This window comes from Xiphophorus maculatus, chromosome 14, assembly GCF_002775205.1.
Source record: "Xiphophorus maculatus strain JP 163 A chromosome 14, X_maculatus-5.0-male, whole genome shotgun sequence".
NCBI classification, from domain to species: Eukaryota; Metazoa; Chordata; class Actinopteri; order Cyprinodontiformes; family Poeciliidae; genus Xiphophorus; species Xiphophorus maculatus.
This window is the reverse complement of record NC_036456.1, coordinates 25,471,275-25,494,793: the sequence shown is the minus strand read 5'-3', so window position 1 is coordinate 25,494,793 and position 23,519 is coordinate 25,471,275. Positions and strand designations below refer to the sequence as shown.

At 45.6% G+C, this 23,519-nt stretch overlaps 1 protein-coding gene across 1 annotated transcript; it reads right to left on the bottom strand.

The window, feature by feature from the left end:
* Nucleotides 1-572: 572 nt before the first annotated feature.
* Nucleotides 573-23,176, bottom strand: LOC111610786 (mucin-5AC-like). Its single transcript, XM_023345712.1, has 10 exons — nucleotides 23,043-23,176; nucleotides 22,780-22,952; nucleotides 22,403-22,540; nucleotides 21,786-21,918; nucleotides 21,311-21,488; nucleotides 20,892-21,033; nucleotides 3,185-3,322; nucleotides 2,277-2,437; nucleotides 1,217-1,293; nucleotides 573-892 (listed from the first exon to the last, which is right to left on the bottom strand). The coding sequence occupies exons 1-10, from the start codon at nucleotides 23,148-23,150 to the stop codon at nucleotides 797-799; spliced, it is 1,344 nt and encodes a 447-aa protein (XP_023201480.1). The 5' UTR covers nucleotides 23,151-23,176; the 3' UTR covers nucleotides 573-796.
* Between the last annotated feature and the right edge of the window lie 343 nt (nucleotides 23,177-23,519).

Below are 23,519 nucleotides of genomic sequence, written 5' to 3'. Positions count from 1 at the left end.
GTTTCCCTGATTTATCACAGATGAACTGTTTAAACCAGAACTGAGTCAAACTTTCACATGTGAAATGTTTCTTATTTGGAAAACAGACATAGTGTCTAAATATTAGAAGATATTTTAGCACAGCAGAAAAATAAGTTTCCCGGAGTATAATTAAACTTTTTCAGACTTTCTTGACTAAAATTATTTAAGATTTTATGATTTACATTCATCATCACCTGACAGCTACTCCTATTGTTAAATACAATATCGATCACAAAAGTTGATTCTTTGATGGGAAAGTTAATCTGATGCTTCAAAGTGAACATTATTTTATTTAAAGCACCTAATCAGGTAATTCAGCATAAAATAAATTTGTTTGTGTGTACAGTAGTTGAGTTTATAATTAGATGAAACTGAATGGGTTGTTTTAGTAAAAACAAAATGTTGTGGGGAAAAAACAGGTTTTAAATAATGAAACAAACACATGGAAAACATAACTGTTGACTTTTCTCACAGAGTTCATTCAAACTGTCAGAAAAACATAAACTTGTTGGTCCACTGCGTCTGCCTCACCATCTCACCACAACACATCATGACAGTATCATGTAATTTTATTCCGTTTGCAATAATGAACAACTGGAGATAATATGCATGAGAATGTTCTGACTTTACAGTATTTGTTCAGATTAAAATAAAACACGTTTTCATTTAAATGAATTAAAATAAGTATAACCACAAGAAACAGATGAGAGATTAAAACCTTATACATTAAATCACTTTCCCCAGCAAGGATCAGATTCATTCTCATTTTTAGCCACTAGGGGGCGGCGGTTGTGACTTGCACCGCGCCACTGCTTAACAGCTTTAGAGTTATATCTGGTGACAGTCCTCGTCTTATCAGCTCCTCTTTGACCTGGAGAGGAAAAAACATCAAATCAGAGCTAAAATAATATGAACAGAAAATCACACAGCACAAAAATAAACCACATTTTTATGCTAAAAATCAGGGTTGAGCTTTGAATCAGGGGCTTTGAGCTAAATGAGCTCTTCACTTGCAACTTCTTTATGTTAAAATATTAACATTTATGTTAAAATAACATTTTGTCTAAATCTGTTCATCTAAAAAGGAATGCTGCAGAAGACAAATATAAATCTTTACTGCAGGAGCAGCTAAACCTGTTGGACTAGAATGAACCTCATTGTTGTCCTTAACATTGACGTCAACAAAGTTACTGACCAGGTTGGTGATGGTTGCAGAGTCAGTCTCCAGTGACAGTGAAGTGGAGATTTTTGTATTCAGAGCCAAAACATAATCTGGAAACACAAAGAGTCAACATTACTACTTAAAACAGGATCATTAATCCATAAGCAACACTTGGCTGTGTTTATGCAAACTTAGAAGAAATTGATCAGGCGGTGAATTTTCATGCAAGTTTTATGTTTTCATATTTTTCCCCCTTTAAGGCTTTAATGCACCTTTTAAACTAAATGCAGAATTTTCTGTCCCTTTGGCAACGTTTGGGCTGCTAATTCCCATTCAGACTCCATTTTGTTCGTCATACAATTTAGTTTCTGTTTTATCTCTGGTGTTGAAATTCCTCAGAAATAACATTATTTTCCAGTTGGTGAAGGTATTTTGTAAAATAAATAAGCCAATTTAAACATCACCACATTCCTAAAATAATGTCTTAAAGTGTCATTTTTTGCCAAAATTGTTTTTTCTTTGGGGTTTTCTTGTGTTTGTTTGTTTGTTTTTGCCCTAAACATCTTTAGGAGAGAAAGAGGTGCTGATTGTTTATTTATTTATTTTTATTTTATTTTTTTTACATGGGGTAGACCATTGTGTTAGAAAGGAGAGAATTTATGGGATAGAAGAAAGTACAGTTTTTATATTTTAAATTAGTAAAAATCTACAATATTTATCAGAAGGAATGAAGCTAATAATTGCATTTGTTAAAGAAAAGATGATGTCATATCGCTAAATAAAACATTGAAAAGACTTTTTATGCCCCAGGAACACAGATGGATCAAAAGTTTCATTATCAATGTTGCTAATTGTTGTCTTGCATTATTTTTAAAGCTATTTGTGAAGAAGAAAACATTTCATGAACATATATTTGGTCAAGAGCAGATTTAAAGTGTCCATAAGGTTAAAACCTCTTTACCCTGGAAAATACAATGGAGAAACGACATGCAGGCGTTCAGCTGCAGGTTAATGGGGTTACTGATAAAAAGGCTTCAGGTGACATTCATCAGGTTTGGTGATGTTTTCTAACATGAACCTCTGTCACACTTACTTGGTCCTGGGACTGGTGTTGAATTTGGGGTGGAGGATGCAAGAGGTGTAGTTGTTGTGGGTTGGTTGGTTGTAGTTAGTGGAGGTGCAGTTGTACTCGGGTGGGAAACAGCCGTCATTAAGACGCATCGAAGGTCAGACTGGTACACAGAGCCAGAGGAACTGTGGAGGTAAATAAAGCAAAAGCAACAGCTGTGATATAAAACTATTAATAAAATAAGCAGATAATTCAGTTTAATGAAGATTTTAAACAACAGTTTGTATAAACTCAAACTATTAAGCAAATATAAAGCAACTATCAATGCCACGATTTCTGAAAATTAAATTATGATTCTGCTGTGATGAACCCAACAATCACTAACTACCTGTTTTAAACATCTTTGTTCTTTTATGACTTTAAATAACAATTAATTATTCAATTTAGATTAAAAACATTCTATGTAAGGAAACCCAGCAGATTACATCAAGTCATTGAGTTGCAACATTCATTCCTCCTGGATGAGCACGTAGCTCTTGTATTGCATCATTGACTCTATAGCAATCCCTCATGCCGATCATGCACATTGAGCCAATAGAGAGGAAAAACTCCTCTATAGCAGGAAGAAATCTCCAGCAGAACCAGAACCAGAACCTGGGTCAATACAAGTGGCCGTCTGCCACGAATGGAGGTTTGAGAAGAAAGAAACAGATTAATTAGGTGATTTAGGATTATTTCTGTTGTTCATAAAACTAAAATGTTAGAGGGAGATTGATTATTAGACAGCAGGATTATCTCAGCTGATGCCGTCCAGGAAAGAATCAGACCAAACAAAATGCCAGACCAGATGGAGCTTCAATGGAGAGAAAAATATCTGAGAGAAAACAAAAAGTTAACAGTTGAAACAACAGTAAATTAAATAAAACACTAACTTTGCTTGGACAACAAAGCAGAGAGTTTTGTTCAGTCCTCTATCACTGGCAATTGGTGTCCATGTCAGGGTGAAGTTTCCTGATCCAGATGAACTCTTGGTTACACCTGCCGGCCCGCTGATCAGGATCTCAGTGGTCCTTTAATAAACAGGAGAGACACAGTTTGTTGGATTTATATGTCCAAAGCTTCTCCACCTGCAAAGACAGGATCTTCTTGTGTTTCTTTATTGATACTGTAAGATGATTTATTTTTCCTTTTCAATTAATGTGGCTACATACAGTCATTTACTAACGTTGATCTATAGCTAAGGAAATGCGCTGTGCCTTTAAGATGAGCTGCTTGCTTCTTCTTTGTGGGTTTTTGTAAGGAGGGCCCGAGACGGGTTCTGGTCTGTTAACTTGAAGGCTGAATAAAAGTCTGGACAGTGTCAAGAAAACTGGCATAGGGTGTGAGATCTTTCCGGGTGCATGCAGAAAAGGTGCATAGAGGCCTGAGAGAAAATAAGTAATCTTGTAGTTGATTAAAAGCTAATTAAATTGAATATGAAGGAATAGTAAAATGAATACAAGTAATCACATAATAACCTTCTGAAATGTATTATCTGAAATGTGATCTGTAATGATTTCTGAAATGTGATCTGTAATGATTTCTGTAATGAATTAACTGTGGAAAGATTATGGTTGATGAATTATAATAAGTAAGAGATGTGATTGATTGTTAACTAAGGATCAAACTTGTGATGATGTGAAGTTGTAATCATTTGAAATTAATTCAAACAGGTTTAACAACAGATTTAATGTGTTTAATGAGCTATAATACATAATAGTGGGTTATAGAAAAAGAGAGGAATACAGCACAGTCCTGTAACAGGAAATGTCGCAAGCAGTTCTGAACAGATGGTCAGAGCGCACAGGATGGTTGGAGTGTTGAGTTTGGCTGAAGCAACGGAGAAAGGGGAAGTACGGGACTTTCCACCATGGTCAGCAGAAATAGATTGGGCAATGTGAGGACTTTTTCATGAGATACAGCAGATGTGGAGAAAGTCACGTAGGCCAAACCTCCCCATACACACACATGGTGGAGAGATGCATAAAAAGGGGCTGAAAAGAGGAACCAGCCGTTCCCAGTCCGACGGCGCAGAAGGAGAGACAACTTGCTGAAGCAGATTGAGCCACGGACCGCACTTCAGAACCACGGGGGAGCTCGGACTTCACACCGCCAAGAAAGGACTGGGTTCCATCGCCCCATCCCTGGTTCTTCATTCGATCGTCGGTCTCGTCTCAGCCCAGCAATTACAAACTCTGCAACAAGACTTGGAGGAAGGACAAAGCTCCCTCAGGGATGAGGAACTGGGTTTTGCAAAAGGATTCGGACCCGTTCTGCTTTGTTTCTTTTCTAAAGAGGGTTTTTTCCACACCAGGCAAAGACCTCAACCAAGGATGCTAGAAATTCCTGTTGCCAAAGATCCACCATCGTCTGGGTATGAGTTGAATCTGCTCATAAAATTCCATCTCAGAACTTGCGACTTTAGTCAGGGAAAAGAGGACAGGGTAGTATGATTGTACATGTAAATTTTATTACACTGTTTTTAAATTATTTACGATTGATTATTGATTTGTATGTCGCATATCCCTGCTTAAGCTTGCGTAATAAATTTATACTATAAAATTCTAAAGAGGTTGGTGGACATTGGAATTAATAGAGTCATTTAATCTTCGTTCAGTTCTTTTAATTAAGGTAAAACTAATGTACATGATTCCAGTAAATAGGAGGCTTCATAATTTCCTTTGGCGAGAATAAATAATGACCCTGGGACTTACATCTAAGTCACTAAACATAATCTAGCCGGTTCCAAGTGCAAGTTATGATTTAGAAAGTGGGCTACCGTTAACAGAAGTGGTTATTGGAATTATGCAGCTGTGAGGGCTACTCAGCTGATTGTTTCTTAACTGTAAAGGGTCATAACTTCTGGATTGGAGGTAGTTAGAGCTAGACGAATCACTTTCGCCACCAGTTTAAATAGATTATCTCTTATAGAGTACTTTTAGGGTAATACCCAGGTCTCAGAGATTTTCCGGACCTGTTAGACAGAGAACTGGTCAGTAGGCAGCCCTGGGTAGTAGTGAGGAGTGGGCGGGGCTGACTATTGCAGGATAACCTTCATGGCGCCCAACGTGGGGCGGCGCACAACTGAGTAGGCGGGCCCCAAAGACACCAAGTCAGTGAAAACAGATGCGAGACTCTGAATAGCTCACTTGGGTTTCTAACTCTTAGGGAAGAGAGTTAGTGGTGACTGACAAGGCCATCAGTCACAACCCTCGCAGTAACTGTATAGCATACAGGTGAGGGAAAGCTTCTACTGAGGATAGAATGACCAGATCCAGACAGTGAAGCCAGTAGCCAACACAGCCTGGACCCATCCCTACTCGAAAGTGCAAAGAGAGGCTTTGGGGGATAGGCGACTCGAAAGACAAAGACAACTATGAGTGAAGAAGAAGAAAGAGGGGAACTGGATCCCCTGCAAAAGCCAGCAATGGGACAAGGGGCAAGCGACACCAGCCGGGACTGGAGGAGTCATCAATCCCGTCTTTCCCAATCCACTATAACACGACTTCCTACAAAGTTAATATTACTCGGTGATGGATTGGAATCCTGGACTGAAATAAATAAGAAGATGTTCTTTGGATCTCACTACGCCACCGGTAAAGACATGGCTCAGGAATTAATGGAGATCCTAGTGAGGAATCACATATACTACTGCACCCAGCTCAACCATGGCCACCGCCTGGGGGTCGTCAGATGCCCGGTGAAGGTTGCTAAGAAGGCGGAGGTTGGGGAGTGGCTGGAATGGTTCGCTAGACTCCTTGAAGGATGGACAGATGGTAAGCTGCGGACTGTCTACAGCCCCTCCGAAAAGTATGACAGCATAGTAAAAACAGCTACACTGGCAGCGGGCATCGACGGAATCCTGGTGAACCCTCTCGTTAGAGGAGTGCGCCAATATAAAGAGTATACTGAGGTCATGCAGAGACTTTCAACCTACAAAGAAGGCAAGGAAAAGGAGCAAGCCCTCGAAGAGGTAGAGTCGGAGGTGGCTGAGGCCCCATCCCGACTGCCCAGCAGAACCACGACACCGACTCGCCAGCAGAAGCAACCTCCGAGGGATCTGATAGACCTGACGGGCGGCAGCGACGACAACGGCGGCGGTGACAGCAGCGACGACAACGATGGAGGTCCCTCAGCTCCACCGGGTCCATCGCGGAACGAGGACATCCCACCTGCACCGGCCAATGAGGAAGACCCCGAGGGACCACTCGTCGGCGGTTTCACCGAGGAGCAACTGGAGCAAGAGGCCAGGGACTGGTCCCCTCGACAAAGTCAGGGGCCCGGGTTTCATCCCCGAGTCCACAGCACGGAGAGGAGGCATCTACTACCACCTTCGAAGACCCCAGCAGCCAGCAGTTCCGACGAGGACGAGGAGGAATCGGACGAGGAGCAGCGGGGCCCCGGTCGCCCCAAGAAGAAGACTCAGAAATCGGACACCTGGAGGATGGCCCGAGAATTAGCCGAACTACCACCGGGGGCCAGCAACGTTAGGCTGCAGACCGGCCTCCGGGTTTATCAGGTTATTGGAAGAATATGGGATCTTGAAGGTGACGGACTGATTGTGTTCACCAATGACAAATACAAGATCCACAATCGAAAGTTCAGACACAGCCTTGAGGACCAAGCAGGGCAAAATTACAAAATGGATTCAAAATTGCTAGAAGCCACCTGTAGCCCAAAAACAAGGGGAGAAGTAGTCTTGATGAACGGCTATAGTCTCCCTTATGGGGCTGTAATCCTAGTCCCGATTGACGTCTACCGAAAAGGAGAGAGTTTGGAGGAATATCGGAAGAAGATGTGGCATGGACTCGAGCGGGGCCTGACGGCGGCCAGCAACGAATGCATGAGAAGAGTGATAGTGAGTGTACAGGGACTGAGATCGCCAGATCTGCCAAGGGACACCGCCAGATCAATCGCGGAGAATGGAGTGGTGAATATAGCCAAGACCAACAGTCATTTCTTTGTGTTCAAAGAGGTGGTGGTGGTGATTGACCCCCGTCTGCATCGACTCCGTACTGAGCAAGGGGTGAAATTGGCAGCTGAGTTAGAGGAGCAATGCCGCATTAGCCATCCATCACAAGAAATCAAGAAATATCCCTTGAAAATTCCCCAGAGTGGGGTTTCCAACACCACCCAGATAGGTAAAGCCAAAGCCGTGCAGCCACCCAGGATAAAGATAAAGGAGGCACCTGTTGAACCAGGGTTCTCCGCAGCAAAGTACGTTAAGGAGTTCTCGTTTGAAGAGAGCCGCAGTGAACTGAAAAAACCCAAAGCGGGAAGAGTCAAGAATGAGCAGCCGACGGTCCCGGAAGAAGAAGGACCGATGAAACCAGCCAAGATTCGACCGCTGAACTCCCCCAGGAGAGAACCTCTTCGACAACAGCAGTATGAGGACATCAGTGACTCGGAGGACGAAGAGGAGCAACCGGAGATCGAACATCATGGAGAAGAAGAAGGGGAGAGCGATCACGGCAGCGTCTTCTCCGACCCAAAGCAACTACCGGCCGAGCACAGGACACTCCGAACAGGACAGCACCGGGGTAAGAAGAAAGAAATAGAAACCTTTGACATCGAAGGATCTTCTGAGAGACTGGCAAGAGACGTGACCTGGGGTCCCGTGCAGGCTAAAGACGGACGGCGTACGTATGTACCAGAAGTCGGCCAGACCGAGTACCAGATCCCGGCAGGATGGGCCAGCAGATTGGGAGACCGTGTGCTGCTCGAGGTGGAAGCGACAGTCGGAGAATGGGCTAACATCCTGATGACACCATCCTGCTCTACACTGACAGCACACTATTCCCTGACTACCAACTTCAGGAATGCATACATTGGAATTATGTATGATGTGATGCTGCGACGACTGAAGAAAGCCGCCTTCAAATACTCCAGGGAGGCTCGACAGAAGCTGGACGAAGTGTCGGCTGATGAAGAGGAACCCCAGGCGACGTCTTCGGAGCCAGGACCACAGATCCCGGTGAGACCACCAGGGGCGTTGGCTCAGCTACCTGCCGCTAATACGGGACAGGACGCTTACGCCGAGCTGAAGAATCTAAGGCTGGTGATTAGGAGTAAAAACGCAGACGAAAACAATGAGGAGTATCTGAAAGATGTTTGGCCAACCGTGTTGTCTACCACCAACCACGAGGGAGCCAAAAAGTTGTGGCTGACCAGCGTGACCTCGGACCCGATGGTTGGAACAGATTCAGCACAGAGCAACTATGAAAGGCTGGTGTTGGAGGACATGGATGATGAAGAGTCCCAGGTGAAGAGAGCTAGAGGACGACTGGACAAGGGAAGCCGGTTGGAACCGCTGTGGCACACACTTAAACAGACCGTTTCCCCTGCGAGATATGTGAAAGTACTGCGTGAGGTGACAAAAGGACGCAGAGGGGAGATCGTGTTCGTGAAGTTGCCAGTGAGAAGCACGACGGTCGCTCAGATGGATGTAGCGGTGCAGGGATTCGACCTGGAACAACAGTACTACGAGGACAAAAGGAAGAAGGAGGCTAGCCAACCGGCAAAGCCACCTGGAAGGGTTAACATCAGACAACCAGCCAACTTCCAGGGTAGACCGTTCCAGCAAGGAGCACCGCCATCCAACTTCCAGAGCAGACCGTTTCAACAAGGAACACCGCCATCCAACTTCCGGAACCGGCCGTTCCAGCAGAAACCACCAGGACCGCAAGGGAAACCGACCAACCCTCCGGCTTCATCAAACCAGCCAGGAAAAGGTCAGTTCCTGACAGATGAGGAGTATAGGAAATTGAGCCAAGAAGAGAGGACGGCCCTCCGTGAGTCCCGTAAAGCCGGGGCCGGAGGGTCACCAAAGTAATGGCGTCCAGGTCGCGGGTCGTTTTAGAAAATGCCTACTGGGAAGGGGACGAAATCTATGCTAAAGTGGAAGGAGTGCCCTACCTAGTGGACACCGGAGCGGAGGTGTCGATGACCCGCAAAGACCTAAAAACAGCAGGACACCTGAAGGTTCAGTTTGCTAATGGGAAAATAGAAGAAATGCCATACGGGACCTGGAAAGGAGTAGTATGGGTGAAAGGTCCCTACAATCTCCTCACAGTAAAAGACTTAGACGAACTCAGTAAAAAGAAAGGCACACATCGCCGACTGGAGCGAAGGCTGACGAGCTTGAAAGCAAGATTGGTGAAAGTCGGCCCAACACAAACAGGATCAGAGAAGCAAGACTGGTACAAACCGGTCGACATACCAACGGTGACAGAACAGAAAATTGAAGAGAGTGACTTCTCCCCGGCTGGGAAAGAGGAGCTACGTGAAATCATCGCTACAGCACAGGTGGCACGGTTCAAGAACGATTGTGGAGATTTGGGCCCAAAGTTTGTTCATCACATCGAAGGTGGGGTTCATCCACCTGTTCGGCAGTATCCGTTGAACCCCGGAGCAGTCGAGGAGATGGACAAGATCGTGAAGGAACTAGGCGCCCTAGAGATCATCAGAGAGGAGCTCAACCCGATCACCAACAGCCCCATCCAGGCGGTGAAGAAACCTGAATCGGCTGGAGGGGGTTGGAGGCCAGTTATCAACTTCAAGGCCCTGAATCGGAGAACGATAGCAAACCGAGCCAGTTTGATCAATCCACAAGGAGCGTTGAAAACTCTTCGAGTCAAAAAGTTCAAGTCTTGCATCGATCTAGCCAATGGATTTTTCTCTCTACGACTCGCCAGACAGTCGCAAGGTAAAACTGCATTCACCCACAAAGGCAAGAGCTATGTGTGGCAAAGGTTACCCCAGGGATACAAGAACTCCCCAAACGTGTTCCAGTCAGCAGTGATGGAAGTATTGGGGGACGTGGGTGCAACTGTGTACATTGATGATGTTTTTATTGCTGATGACACAGAAGAAGAACACCTAGAGAGGCTACGAAAAGTGGTTGAAAATCTCACCAAGGCAGGTTTGAAGCTAAACCTCAAGAAATGTCAATTTGGACAGTTCCAAGTGAACTATCTGGGTTTCCAAGTCACGTCGGACTTGGGACTCTCGGATGGGTACAGAGAAAAGCTGACGAACATTCAACCACCACAGTCAGAAAATGACTTGCAGAAAATATTGGGACTGTGCAACTATGTCAGAGACCATGTACCCAACTATCAGAAATATGCCAAACCTTTGTACCACTGCCTGAGGAAAAGTGAGGACGACGAGAAAGACGGAAAAAGACCCTGGGTTTGGACAGCAGCAAATCAACAGAACCTAGAGGAACTGAGAAGGGCCATTCAAGCAGCTGTGAGATTGGAACCAAGGAGTTTGTCAGAAAGACTGGTGGCAGAGATCAGCTGCGAGAATGACGATGCCATGATCAAAGTGAGTAACGAAAATGGAGGCTTAGTTACCCTGTGGAGTTACACCCTAACTTCTGTTGAAAAGAAATATCCGCAGGAAGAGAAAGAGCTAGCGGTGTTAGCCCGCTATTGGGGTGTGCTGAAAGATTTAGCACAAGGACAACCAGTCAAAGTCATCACACAAAGCCAAGTTCACAAGTACCTAAGAAAAGGAACTGTGGAAAGTACTAAAGCCACCAATACTCGGTGGGGAAGATGGGAGGACATCTTGCTGGACCCGGAGCTTGAAATTGGGCCAGCACAACCTACCAGTAAGAAAAAACCACAAGAAACACTTGAGAAGCCAGGACAACCGGAATGGACAATCTACACCGATGGATCCAGAAAGGGGTCCGACCAGTCGGCATACTGGGGATTTATTCTGAAGCAGGACGGCAAAGAGAAATGCCGCCAGAAAGGAAAGGCCCCGGGTAGTGCTCAAGCCGGAGAAGTGACGGCAGTACTGGAAGGATTGCTGGAGCTGGTGAAAAGGAAAATCAAAAGTGCCAGGTTAGTAACCGACAGTTACTACTGCGCTCAGGCTCTCGGAGAGGACTTGGCCATTTGGGAAGAAAATGGTTTCGAGACAGCAAAGGGCAAGCCAGTGGCACACAAAGATTTGTGGAAAAAGATTGCTGAGCTGAAGCTGCAGTTGGAAATAGAAGTGCAGCACCAAAGAGCACACACGCATGAGGGAGCTCATTGGCGTGGGAATGATGAAGTGGACTGTTATGTCCAACAAAGGAAGATCGTCTTTGTCGGTACCGAGAAGTGGGACAGAACTCCCAAAGGACGGGAGGTCCCAGAAGAATACGTGGTTGAGGTCGTGCGGAGCGTGCATGAGGCCCTTGGACATGCAGGCGTGCGACCTACCCGTAAGGAACTGGAGGAGCAAGACCTTTGGATCCCAGTGAAACAAGTCCAACGCGTGCTAAGGGACTGTGAAGTGTGTGGTCAATACAACGCAGGTCGCCGAGGGCAGCGGATGGATGGGTTGTCCATCAAAAGCACAGTCCCCTGGGGCTCAGTCTGCATGGATGTTGCAGGACCCATGGGGATAACAGGAAGGAGAGGTGAGAAGTACCTCTTAGTGCTGGTGGATTCCATGTCGGGGTTTGTAACTACAAAAGCAGCCAGGAAAGCAAACGGCAATAGCGTTGTCGGCATGCTGGAACAAGTATGCAGTGCCCTGGGAATCCCGAAAGAGCTGCGCACGGACAATGGGACTCATTTCCGTAATTCACAGGTTGACCAGTGGTGTCAGAAGTATGGAGTAATGCGAGTTTACTCGCCACCCTACACCCCACAAGCTAACGGAGTGGTGGAACGAGCCATAGGGTTAGTGAAAAGCTGGATAGCTAAAAATGCTAACACCAACAGTTGGAGCACCCAAGCGGTGGAAATAGGGCAGGCCCTGAACGACAGAAGCAGAGCCGAAAGACCCGCCCCTGCGATGGAACTCAACCAACGGCCGTTCACCACGAAGGAAGTGGGGCGGGGCTCCAGCGACAAAAAGGAGAAGCTGACGCCCAGAGTGCCATTCCGAGAGGGACAGCGCGTGTGGGTCAAAGCAAGAGAACAACCTGTACATGCAGCAGTAAAACCCAAGTTTGAGACAACTGACATCGTCAAGAGAGTACTGGATAGGAACACAGTATTGCTGGAAAGAAAAGGGATCCAAGGAGTCGAGCAGCTCAAGCCGGTTCCTGACTAAAGCGAAACAGAAGCCGGTGAAATGGCCAGTGAATCATGTACCATTCCACCCTATCTCGGACTGGCCACCGTGAAAGGGGTGGTTGTAATTAGAAGAACGCCTTCAGGGATTTGGGCAGGACGAGCCCTGAAGAAATTGGATTGGGCCAAAAATGGAGTCCTGTCGGAGGACAGAGAGATGCTGGTTTGGAGGAAAGCTAAAAGCGGCTGCCCGGTTTGTTTAGCCGACCACCATCTTCCCATTATCTGGGAAGGACCGGGCCGTGAGAAGCCAAGACACCAGGAGGCTACCGCAGAGATGCTACAACACCTTCGCGTCTCCCCAGTCACGGTATTGAACAACACAGTCTGTGGGAACTGCCGAGTGGGTTACCTGCCCCGGCTTAAGTTGGAAACCCAATGGGGGTGGCTCCAGGAAAAACCAAGAACTTGTTATTGCACGTGGGACGGAGATGAGCTACACCACTGCCCTGTGTGCGAGGAACAGCTGAAGAGTGGAGAGGTAACACTGACAGGCGAAGCTGAAGGGTGGCAAGTGACAAGGTTTTACAGCTCGCTGCGATATTACAGAACCTATGGGCAAGTGCAGCCGAATTATGGGAGCTCCATACCGATAATATTACCAGGACCTTCCGCCCCTCCGAACACTCCGGAGGAACTGGACCCATGGGTGTGGAAGAGGGAAGAAGGGCCCCATGATGTCCTGTGGGATTCTGTTCAAGCCGCCTGGCCATATGACGCTGCTAGAGCATCCCTGTCATTTCCACCATTGAATACCAACCACTCTCCTGTGGTCTTCCGGGTACATCGGCCTCATGCGTACCAACCATCAGCTGAGGAGCTAAGTGCACTCCCGGATGACGCCCGAGAGCAAGCTGTTAACGGTGGGTGGACCGGCCCCTGGGAACTGACCACCTGGGCACATCTAATTTTGGAGGTCATCAATGACTGCACGATACCCATAGTGGATCTGCCGGATGCACCAAGGGAAGATGGGGTGCGCAGCTCAGATATGTATTACTACACCACTGAGGTGGACGGATGGGGCAGCAATGCGATGAGACCAAAGGAGAAGTCTTGCCTGTACTGGGTAACAGCGGAATCCCAGTTTCGGGATGGAGTTTTGCAACACCCGGGAGGCGTGGCTCACAGGGCGAGTACGCCCTCTGATCCTAGCACCTCCTGTCATGTCCAGCTGTCAGTGCGCATGATCACCGTCCCCTATAAAGGGATCTACTCAGTCGGAGCAGCCATCAAAGTGGTACCAGACGAGCAGACTCACGCCACCGTGTCCAGTACGGAGCCGGAGCCTCCCAAGAAGAAATCCAAAACTCACGCCTGGCAGAAGCTCGCCTCAGCATTTCCATGGAGAAAGACAAACCAAGACTGATGGACGCACCGGAAGGAGGAAAACGAGTCGTCGAGTCTGCAGGTCAGCAAAAAACCAAAAAACGAAAGGGGAGACAGTGTTTTGTGACTAGATTGTTCAAAGTGGGGGTTGGAGTCTCATCGGGACTATCAGACAGAGGCCCGTTTTTAAAACTCCCTACCACCTCCATTCTACTAGATATGCCAAGAGAAGATTTCACTGTTTCCAATCCGCTCACTGAGGCCTATTTTCTTAAGTATCTCATATATCTCCGACCCACCAATTTCCAAAACGTAAAAGAGGTGGGGGAAAGTGAAGAATACACGACGCCCCCTGCCATGAAGCCACATTTATTTATCCCTACCGCACCGCCCGCTTGGAAAGGAAGAGGATCCGACAACACGGTTAATGTTGCATCAATCTCCCCTATGTGCCCAAGATCTCTACCATGGACTTTTAATACAGTGTATTTCAGGTTACAGGGGATCGAGCTACGGATTAGGTGGGGTCCCCATTATCTTGAACCACTGCAAGGACTGTATTGTGAAATTTCACTCAATGACATGGTCATTTGGACCACTTCACGAAGTATGGCGAGAACTATAGTAAAGAGGGAAATAAATCCAGAATGTTATATATTTAATAACACCAGGCTTCCATTGAAATTGGAAATAGACAGGGTCTACCCCAATCCACCACACCAGAGGATTTTTACTCCGTCAACCTGGGGGTACCGCACTAGACTAACTCTGCATGGACAATCATTGTACACCTACGTCTCAGTACCTGCCCCAATAGGGTACAAACACGAATCCTGGCAAGACCAGGCGCTGAAAAATGGAACCGCCCCAGGCCCATTCCCTAGGCCGGACTACTGGAGGGTGTTCCACTGGAAGTGGGTGTGGAGGGGGTTGGAGCCTGATTTACCCTACCCCTCTCCCATATATACAGCCCTGCAGCAGAGAAGGGCCACCAGACGGGTTGGAAAGAACCCTGCCAACCAGGGCCACTTCAACTCTCTGAGAAAAATCTGCACTACGCCTGATACAGCGGATCCCAGGGAAGCACTAATCTGGCCAGGATGGATGCTATCGGCATGAGGCGCAAGCCTACAGACCCGAATTGCCTGGATATCACATCGGATTCAGACAGCTCTACTGACACTGACGACGACTCGGAGACCTCTAACGAACCCTTGCTACGGAAAACGACTACGATAACCAGAAAAACCCTATGCCTGAAAGGGCTGCTAACGCTTCTTGCCCTGCTGTTTGCTGCTGCTGTTCTTGCTACTATCTTCTACTTCATCGGAGTTGGACCGTGGTATCTTACGCATACAAGAGTCACCTACGGACATTCTAAGTACGCTAACTTCAATTGTTGGAATACAAGCACTACGGCTATTTTTGTACCATGGAACAACGACACATCTGTCCAGAACCGAACCGGGCTGTTCGCCAAAGACAACGGGAAAAAGTACGTGGAACGCCGAGCCTTCAAATTGAACGACTCCACACTGGACGACCTTCTGAATCGCACCTGGGAGATCTACAACTATGACTTCCTCGAGACTGGAGTGCTCTGCTGGATACGGGTTCTGCACAACAAAGAACGACGGACCGTCAGATGCAACTGGATTCACCCGGACCGAGGTATGCCAGAATGGCATTGCAACATGGCTTGTCGATCGCTGCTATTGATGCCAAGTCAAGGGTACTGGGATACCGAAGTAGTATACCCAGCCCCACACAGGTCCTCAGGCTGTCGGGCCTGGCTTCCACGAGGGGAGTTTTGGGGAGACATCCACCTGAACTGCAGAAAGGATGACATCATCCCAACAGCACCAACGGGCAACTGGACCTATCGAAATGCCTCCCGAGGTAATCTTCCAATCAATACAACGATGCCGCCTACATCAGCCAATTTGACCAACATGACGGCTTTCCTGATCAGACAAGGACCTAGACGGTTTATGTATGAAGAGGAGCAAAAGCACTGTTATAGACACCACTTTAGTTGGTTAAATCCTTGCCTCTGGAATAAGTTTGTGCAATGTGCAGGACAGAATTATATAGTTACAGCCATAGAAGAATACTGGGCGGATTTGTGGCACTCTACACGCACAGTCCGTACAGAAGTTGAAACCTGGCTGAACAACTCATTCCCCTGGACATACATAGCCAAAGACCAGACGTTCTTTATGGGAGACTTCCCGGAGGGAACGGTTCGCTCTCATACTGGTTTGGAGGAGCTACACATTGCCAATTTGCGTACACAACCCCTTCCAACTCCTGATGACCTTCTGAGCGCTCCTAAAACGGACTTTGCAAAAATTGACAAATGTGTCGCCAAAAGAATTTTTGAGAGCCTTAATGACACCTGTTGGAGGAAAACCCACTCATCGCCACGTTGTGACCTCTGGCAAACTGGGAACGCTATTCACTCCACCTGGAGGTACAACTGCCCTGACCCTGATAAAGCACCTACTGCCAAATGGGCTTTGCGAGCCTGGTACGAGGATTACACTCGCAATTGGGACTACGAGTGGTGGGGACTCCAACAAGATGAGTTTGAAGCTTGGGTAACACCATGCCTCACGGAATCAACAAACTACTGGGTCAAGTACCAGTACATCGCCACGACTTATTCAAAAGATCGCATGATTTGGCCTGGAGTTTTTTGGAGACCTGACAGTTATGTCAACCCGAGACCTTGGCGCATGACCTGTAGAAACACAACAAGACGGGTCCTCGAATGCACAATCAGTTTGGCCAGAAGACCCTGCCAAACCGTCCGAGGTTGGGAAAGCTACTGCCAGGAACATTATGCAGATGAGTATGACACTCACTCTTCTGAGGTTACTTGGCGGAAAATCAATGGCACATGGCGGAGGGCCATAGTGAGCGGACGGACATGCACCGACGCAATCCTAGGATATCATCTCCAGAAGCGCAAGAGCATTCTTGGACTACCCGTTCCGTTCATTCCAAATCCCCTTATAGCCATCGCCGAAGGACATGCTTTTCGGAAAAGTCTGTGTGAAGGGAACATCGACTCAGGGTTTGACTGGGTAGGACCCAACCTGTTGTATTCCAATCTCACCTGCTCCACCACTATGGAGCATTGGCAGCAATGTGGAGAAGGCTCTAATAGACATGACTGTTTCTGGTATGAGACTATGGGAGCAACTTTGGTGGCCGTCGCCACCGAGGTTGTGGAAGAAATTGCTCATGTGGTAGAAGAAGGCCTCAACATTGTTGAACAGTGGCTGCTAGACGCTTTGAGCGTGCTATGGCCATATCTCTTAGGACTCCTGGGCGTCGCCGTAGCAATACTCATCGGCAAAATCGTCTTGGAGGCGTGGCTGAAAGCACTTTGTCGTTGCAAAAAGAGGAACTACCAGCCCCTCCCCCCTAAGGAGGAGCCTACTTCTGCATAAGAGAGAGCTGCCGTGTGCCTGCGAGCCATTCAACCTTCATCGCAGCTGCCGACAGGATCTGATCCAGAGCGACCATCATCTCACATCATGGAAAACAACTCTTCGACCAACTCATCAAATCCCAACTCACTTTTTGCACCGATTCAAGTGAGTACCATTGAGCACTTAGGGATTACCCTGGCCTGGGTAGTCTTCTGCCACACCGGTCCTTGGCCCAAGGGACATCCTATGAGGATCTTCGTCGCGCTACAAGGATATGCCAAGCTTATCCTCCGTCCAATCATTCTCCACAGATGGGGGTTGGCTTCGTCCCTCTTTGCCTGTTACTTGATGGGCCGTACTCGCATCAATTGGCGCAGGGGCGTTGTGGTCTGCCTGTGGCTCATCACCGATACCGCAGCCCTGATACTGGAATTGGTCCTGGGGGGCGCACAAGCTACACGAACCGCCCCATTTAAGATTCTCACAGCCATTCTAGAAGGGCTTTTCGCAGTATCTATCCTCATCTACTTAGCGCGCCAGGCCTTGGCTATCAAGGGTCGAGGACGGCGAATTTGGATGCAAAAGTGGGTAATTCTGGCTCTTTGGGCAACGGTTTGGGGGATCCTGGTGGTCCTCTACTGGCTTCATGAGACCTCGGACCTCGCCATTGTTGTCTGGCTGATGACCTACGCGGCAATATTCCATGATTCAGCTCATGTCTATGATCGAGGTGAACCGGCACCAGATCATGACATTTCGGCTCCTGTGATTAATTCACCTTGGCTCGCAAAACAAGCTGGCACACGGGCTTAAAACCAGCCTACTCTCTCAGCTTTCGCTTTAGCATTTTCGTCATTGTAAGTACATGTAGTTAATCGATAACCACTAATCATGAAGTTACCTGGGTTACTGTTTCTCCTCAGGCATCAACCTGCTGTGTGGGATGTGGGATCACCGCAGAATCCTATGGATTCATTTGGGTGGCATCGTCCGCCCGCTGGTGTCACAAATGCGTGAGCAGCCATTTTAATGATGTAACGGCAATTCTCTGCGCCACAGGGCTGGAGGATTTGCCCTACATAGCGGATTCCACATCTAGATCCCTGGAACGGGTGCACAAAATCGTGTGGACCTCTGCATTTGGCCTAGCCGACGACGACTTCCCAGCATCTCCATTGTATACGGGGCTACGGCTGCCCGTAATTCATAAGTTGTGGGAACACCAACTTACTCGGCAATGCCTCCCCACTTTACATCTGTTGGATGGCCGAATTGTGGCGGTGGGCGACTATCTTCCGCCTACACGTCCCGTGTCTCCGGATTTGTTTATCGACGTCGGATGCCAAGCCAGCAGTGCGACTAACGAGAGAGGTACCCAAACTGAGAACCTCAGTTCATCTCCCCAAGCATGCCAGACTGAGGACATCCTTTCCCCTTCATCTCCATCACCAAGTGATATGGATTTCCAGGATCTGCTGGCAGAGTTGGACGGCTACTGCAACAATCCATCAACGCTGCCAGACTTCGGCATGGACTTGCCTTCGCCTCTGCCGCCTCCGCTGGAACGTTCCACCCTTTCCGTCTCAGGTGACTCTACACTTGACAACGATTTGGGCGCAGAACGCTGGCTTTCTCCGCCATCCAATCTGTCGGAGTATGCGGTTGTGGATTCCTGGACACCTTCATTGTCTCCGGTTACCTGCTATGAGCGGGACATCCTCACTATCACTTGTGATGATGGACTTGATCTCTTTTGACTTTGGACTCTGTGTTTTCTGCGAAGCACCGTCCGATCTCATGGAGGGGGTGTCAAGAAAACTGGCATAGGGTGTGAGATCTTTCCGGGTGCATGCAGAAAAGGTGCATAGAGGCCTGAGAGAAAATAAGTAATCTTGTAGTTGATTAAAAGCTAATTAAATTGAATATGAAGGAATAGTAAAATGAATACAAGTAATCACATAATAACCTTCTGAAATGTATTATCTGAAATGTGATCTGTAATGATTTCTGAAATGTGATCTGTAATGATTTCTGTAATGAATTAACTGTGGAAAGATTATGGTTGATGAATTATAATAAGTAAGAGATGTGATTGATTGTTAACTAAGGATCAAACTTGTGATGATGTGAAGTTGTAATCATTTGAAATTAATTCAAACAGGTTTAACAACAGATTTAATGTGTTTAATGAGCTATAATACATAATAGTGGGTTATAGAAAAAGAGAGGAATACAGCACAGTCCTGTAACAGGAAATGTCGCAAGCAGTTCTGAACAGATGGTCAGAGCGCACAGGATGGTTGGAGTGTTGAGTTTGGCTGAAGCAACGGAGAAAGGGGAAGTACGGGACTTTCCACCATGGTCAGCAGAAATAGATTGGGCAATGTGAGGACTTTTTCATGAGATACAGCAGATGTGGAGAAAGTCACGTAGGCCAAACCTCCCCATACACACACATGGTGGAGAGATGCATAAAAAGGGGCTGAAAAGAGGAACCAGCCGTTCCCAGTCCGACGGCGCAGAAGGAGAGACAACTTGCTGAAGCAGATTGAGCCACGGACCGCACTTCAGAACCACGGGGGAGCTCGGACTTCACACCGCCAAGAAAGGACTGGGTTCCATCGCCCCATCCCTGGTTCTTCATTCGATCGTCGGTCTCGTCTCAGCCCAGCAATTACAAACTCTGCAACAAGACTTGGAGGAAGGACAAAGCTCCCTCAGGGATGAGGAACTGGGTTTTGCAAAAGGATTCGGACCCGTTCTGCTTTGTTTCTTTTCTAAAGAGGGTTTTTTCCACACCAGGCAAAGACCTCAACCAAGGATGCTAGAAATTCCTGTTGCCAAAGATCCACCATCGTCTGGGTATGAGTTGAATCTGCTCATAAAATTCCATCTCAGAACTTGCGACTTTAGTCAGGGAAAAGAGGACAGGGTAGTATGATTGTACATGTAAATTTTATTACACTGTTTTTAAATTATTTACGATTGATTATTGATTTGTATGTCGCATATCCCTGCTTAAGCTTGCGTAATAAATTTATACTATAAAATTCTAAAGAGGTTGGTGGACATTGGAATTAATAGAGTCATTTAATCTTCGTTCAGTTCTTTTAATTAAGGTAAAACTAATGTACATGATTCCAGTAAATAGGAGGCTTCATAATTTCCTTTGGCGAGAATAAATAATGACCCTGGGACTTACATCTAAGTCACTAAACATAATCTAGCCGGTTCCAAGTGCAAGTTATGATTTAGAAAGTGGGCTACCGTTAACAGAAGTGGTTATTGGAATTATGCAGCTGTGAGGGCTACTCAGCTGATTGTTTCTTAACTGTAAAGGGTCATAACTTCTGGATTGGAGGTAGTTAGAGCTAGACGAATCACTTTCGCCACCAGTTTAAATAGATTATCTCTTATAGAGTACTTTTAGGGTAATACCCAGGTCTCAGAGATTTTCCGGACCTGTTAGACAGAGAACTGGTCAGTAGGCAGCCCTGGGTAGTAGTGAGGAGTGGGCGGGGCTGACTATTGCAGGATAACCTTCAACAGCTACGCTATTCCTCTCAGTGTTCTGCTGTTTCTCCACCTATGACCTCCTATTTTATGGTAACATAAATTTACCCAACATCTTAGTGTTACAATATCATGTTTTTACTTTATTCATTCTTAGAGTCAGAGAAATTTAACACCAGATTTTGACTCCTGAAAATGTTGACACAATCCAACTTTAATTTGTATTAATCACTCACTCAGCCTGGGTTGCTTCTGCTCTGACGATGATTTCTAGAGTCTCGCTGTCATTGGTTGAGAACTGAGCTCCATGTTCAGGAGTTGGAGGCAGAAACCTGGGCAGATATTCACCTTCTGTGCAGGATGGAGCTGCAGGATCCACTGGAAGAAAATAATAAAGAAACAAATTAATTCAAGCTGAAAGGAACTGATCAGTTTGGTCATTAAATCAAACATGAAGCTGCTGGAAAGTTAAATTTAGTTTCATCATGTTCCTTCATGAACTTTGGGCCAAAGTTGTGGCTGTTTATTTTAATCTGTAATTGCTGATACTTCAAATGTTTTCCAACAAATCCAACATATTCAGCTCAAAAACAAACACTTCAAGTCCAGAGCAGCTCAATGTAGCTCAAATTAAGCTGATAAACTGCAGTTTTACCTCTGAAAACAAACTGGATAGGAATTTTGCTGATGGAGTCACTGGTTGTTTTCACTTCCTGTCCACCACTGTTATCAGTCAGAGTGACGTTTTGTCTGGGAAAATCCTCCACCACCATCTGAACCGCATACGGACCTTCATTGCTGCTGTTGGTGGGACTGAATGACAGAGAACAAGACTGGAAGAGAACAGAGAGAAGAAGAAAAAGATCCAAACTGAATCAAAGATTAAGTGGAATATTTTTTATAGTCATTTTACTGAAAATCAGATTCAACAGATAAGTAAGTAAAAGTAAACTAGATGAATAAAAATACAGTAAAGTACAAATAAAATGATTAAAAAGTCCAATGTTAGAAAGTGCATGGGTTGCAAGCAGGAGTGAACTCTTTCTAATTCACTCATTAGTCACATTTAATAAAGCTTGAGGTAAATCCAGCCTAATCCAGTTCCTGTAACTCAAACATTTAATACTCACTGATGAGACATTGAGGACAGACGGAGGAGTGCAGATGATGCACTCTGGATAAACTGCATATCTGCATCTAATGTCGTCTCCATCTGGATCAGAGACCAACAGGTTGATGTTTCTCTGACAGTTTGAAGGAACTCTGAGAGGAAAAGAAAAACACACCTCTATCAGTCCTTCAGGTGTTTGCTTCATAATTTTAACCTGTCTGACTGGATCTTCATGTTTCTTTCTGATAAAACTTTGTTTTAATCATCTTTACCTTTACCTGGTTAGTTTCTTATAGAACAAACTACAGAATCGTTTCAGTTCAGTTTGTAATGATGGACTTTCTACAGAACAAACTTAAAGATTTATTTTATATTGTTTTATCTGATTCATTGTTTCAAATACAATATTGTTCACTTAGAAGAAACAGCATCAGCTGGATTATCAAATGAATAAAATCTACTTTTGTAAAAAAGCTTTTATTTTTATGATAATCATTTTTTGCTTCTGATTCACAGAGTTTCATCTGTAAATGCTGACAAAAAATACAAAATATAAACGGTGATCATCTCTAGACGTTGCAGTCAGTCAAAAGCTTTAATAATGGATAAAATATTGTAAATAATGAACAGGATTACCTCACTAGAGGGATGATGTTGGTCTGGGCTGATGAACCTGGTTTGTTGATGTCGGAACGGTTTCTCAAGTCTAAGTGCAATCCATATGTTGATGATACAATCCCATTTATGTTTTCTGTCCAGTTTCCAGCAGAAACCCTACAGTGGATGATAGGTTCTACAATTTTATGGTGAAATAATGAAGCATATAAGATAAAATCTCTAAAGACAAACAAAACTATGTATTTTGTTATGAGCTGACGAAAGATTTTCTTCTTTAGAAAACAGGAAAACCTAATCAGCCCAACTGATCAATCTGTCTTGCAGAAGTTTAGCATTTTTATCTGTTCTTATTTATAATTTGAACATAATAAAATATATTTCTGATATGTACTTACATACTATTAAATGTATTCAGGGATGACGAGCCACTCCCAATATGTACTTTCTGACACCATTCACCTCTGCTTTCATCGATTAGATAAACTGACATCCCACTACAGTCTCCACGACAAAACCAAGAGTCACACTCTTCACATGAGCTGAAGCTCGCCCTGTAGTCCTCGGTTTTCTGTTTATTTAAAGAGAAGATTGGTAAATACATCTTACTTTTTCCTGAAAAAAAATCTAATACTTTATTTTACAAATAAGCTCAACTTACTGGGTATCCTAATGGCTGAAGGTCTCCAACAGAGTAGCTATAGACGACGCCATAGTAAGAAGCTTGAGCTCCGCTGATTAACAGCAGCAGCAACACAAACGACAACATGTTGACAGAGTGAAGGTTTCCTGAGAAAGACTGAAAGTTACTAGAGACAAATGAAGTTATTCTTCCACAGACAGGCTCTGGTCCACACCCACTGGTGATGGTTCACTGGTATGTCACAGCATAATGGACCAGGATGTCCTTTACCTGGTATGAGGAAAAAATCTGATGGCTGAAAGATTACATTCAAAATGTGAAAATATGACTTACAGTAACTGGAAAAGTTATGAACCTTTTGTTTAAGAAAATAAATGCACTAATTGAGAGGAAACAATTTTATCTGTGAACAGATTTTAAAACTCAACCAGCTTCATTTGACGAAACGTCAAGTTTTTATATCAACACAGCTCAATATTTAGCAGCATCCATTAA

Bases quoted from the DNA above. Each gene is read 5' to 3' on its own strand.
- LOC111610786 (XM_023345712.1), bottom strand. From the start codon at position 23,150: ATGTTGTCGTTTGTGTTGCTGCTGCTGTTAATCAGCGGAGCTCAAGCT. The intron at 3,323-20,891 runs GTGAGTGATTAA...TGTTTATTAAAG, and splicing joins GCAGAAGCAACCCAGGCTGA to GACCACTGAGATCCTGATCA. The intron at 1,294-2,276 runs GTAAGTGTGACA...TTGTGTTTCCAG, and splicing joins AACACCAGTCCCAGGACCAA to ATTATGTTTTGGCTCTGAAT.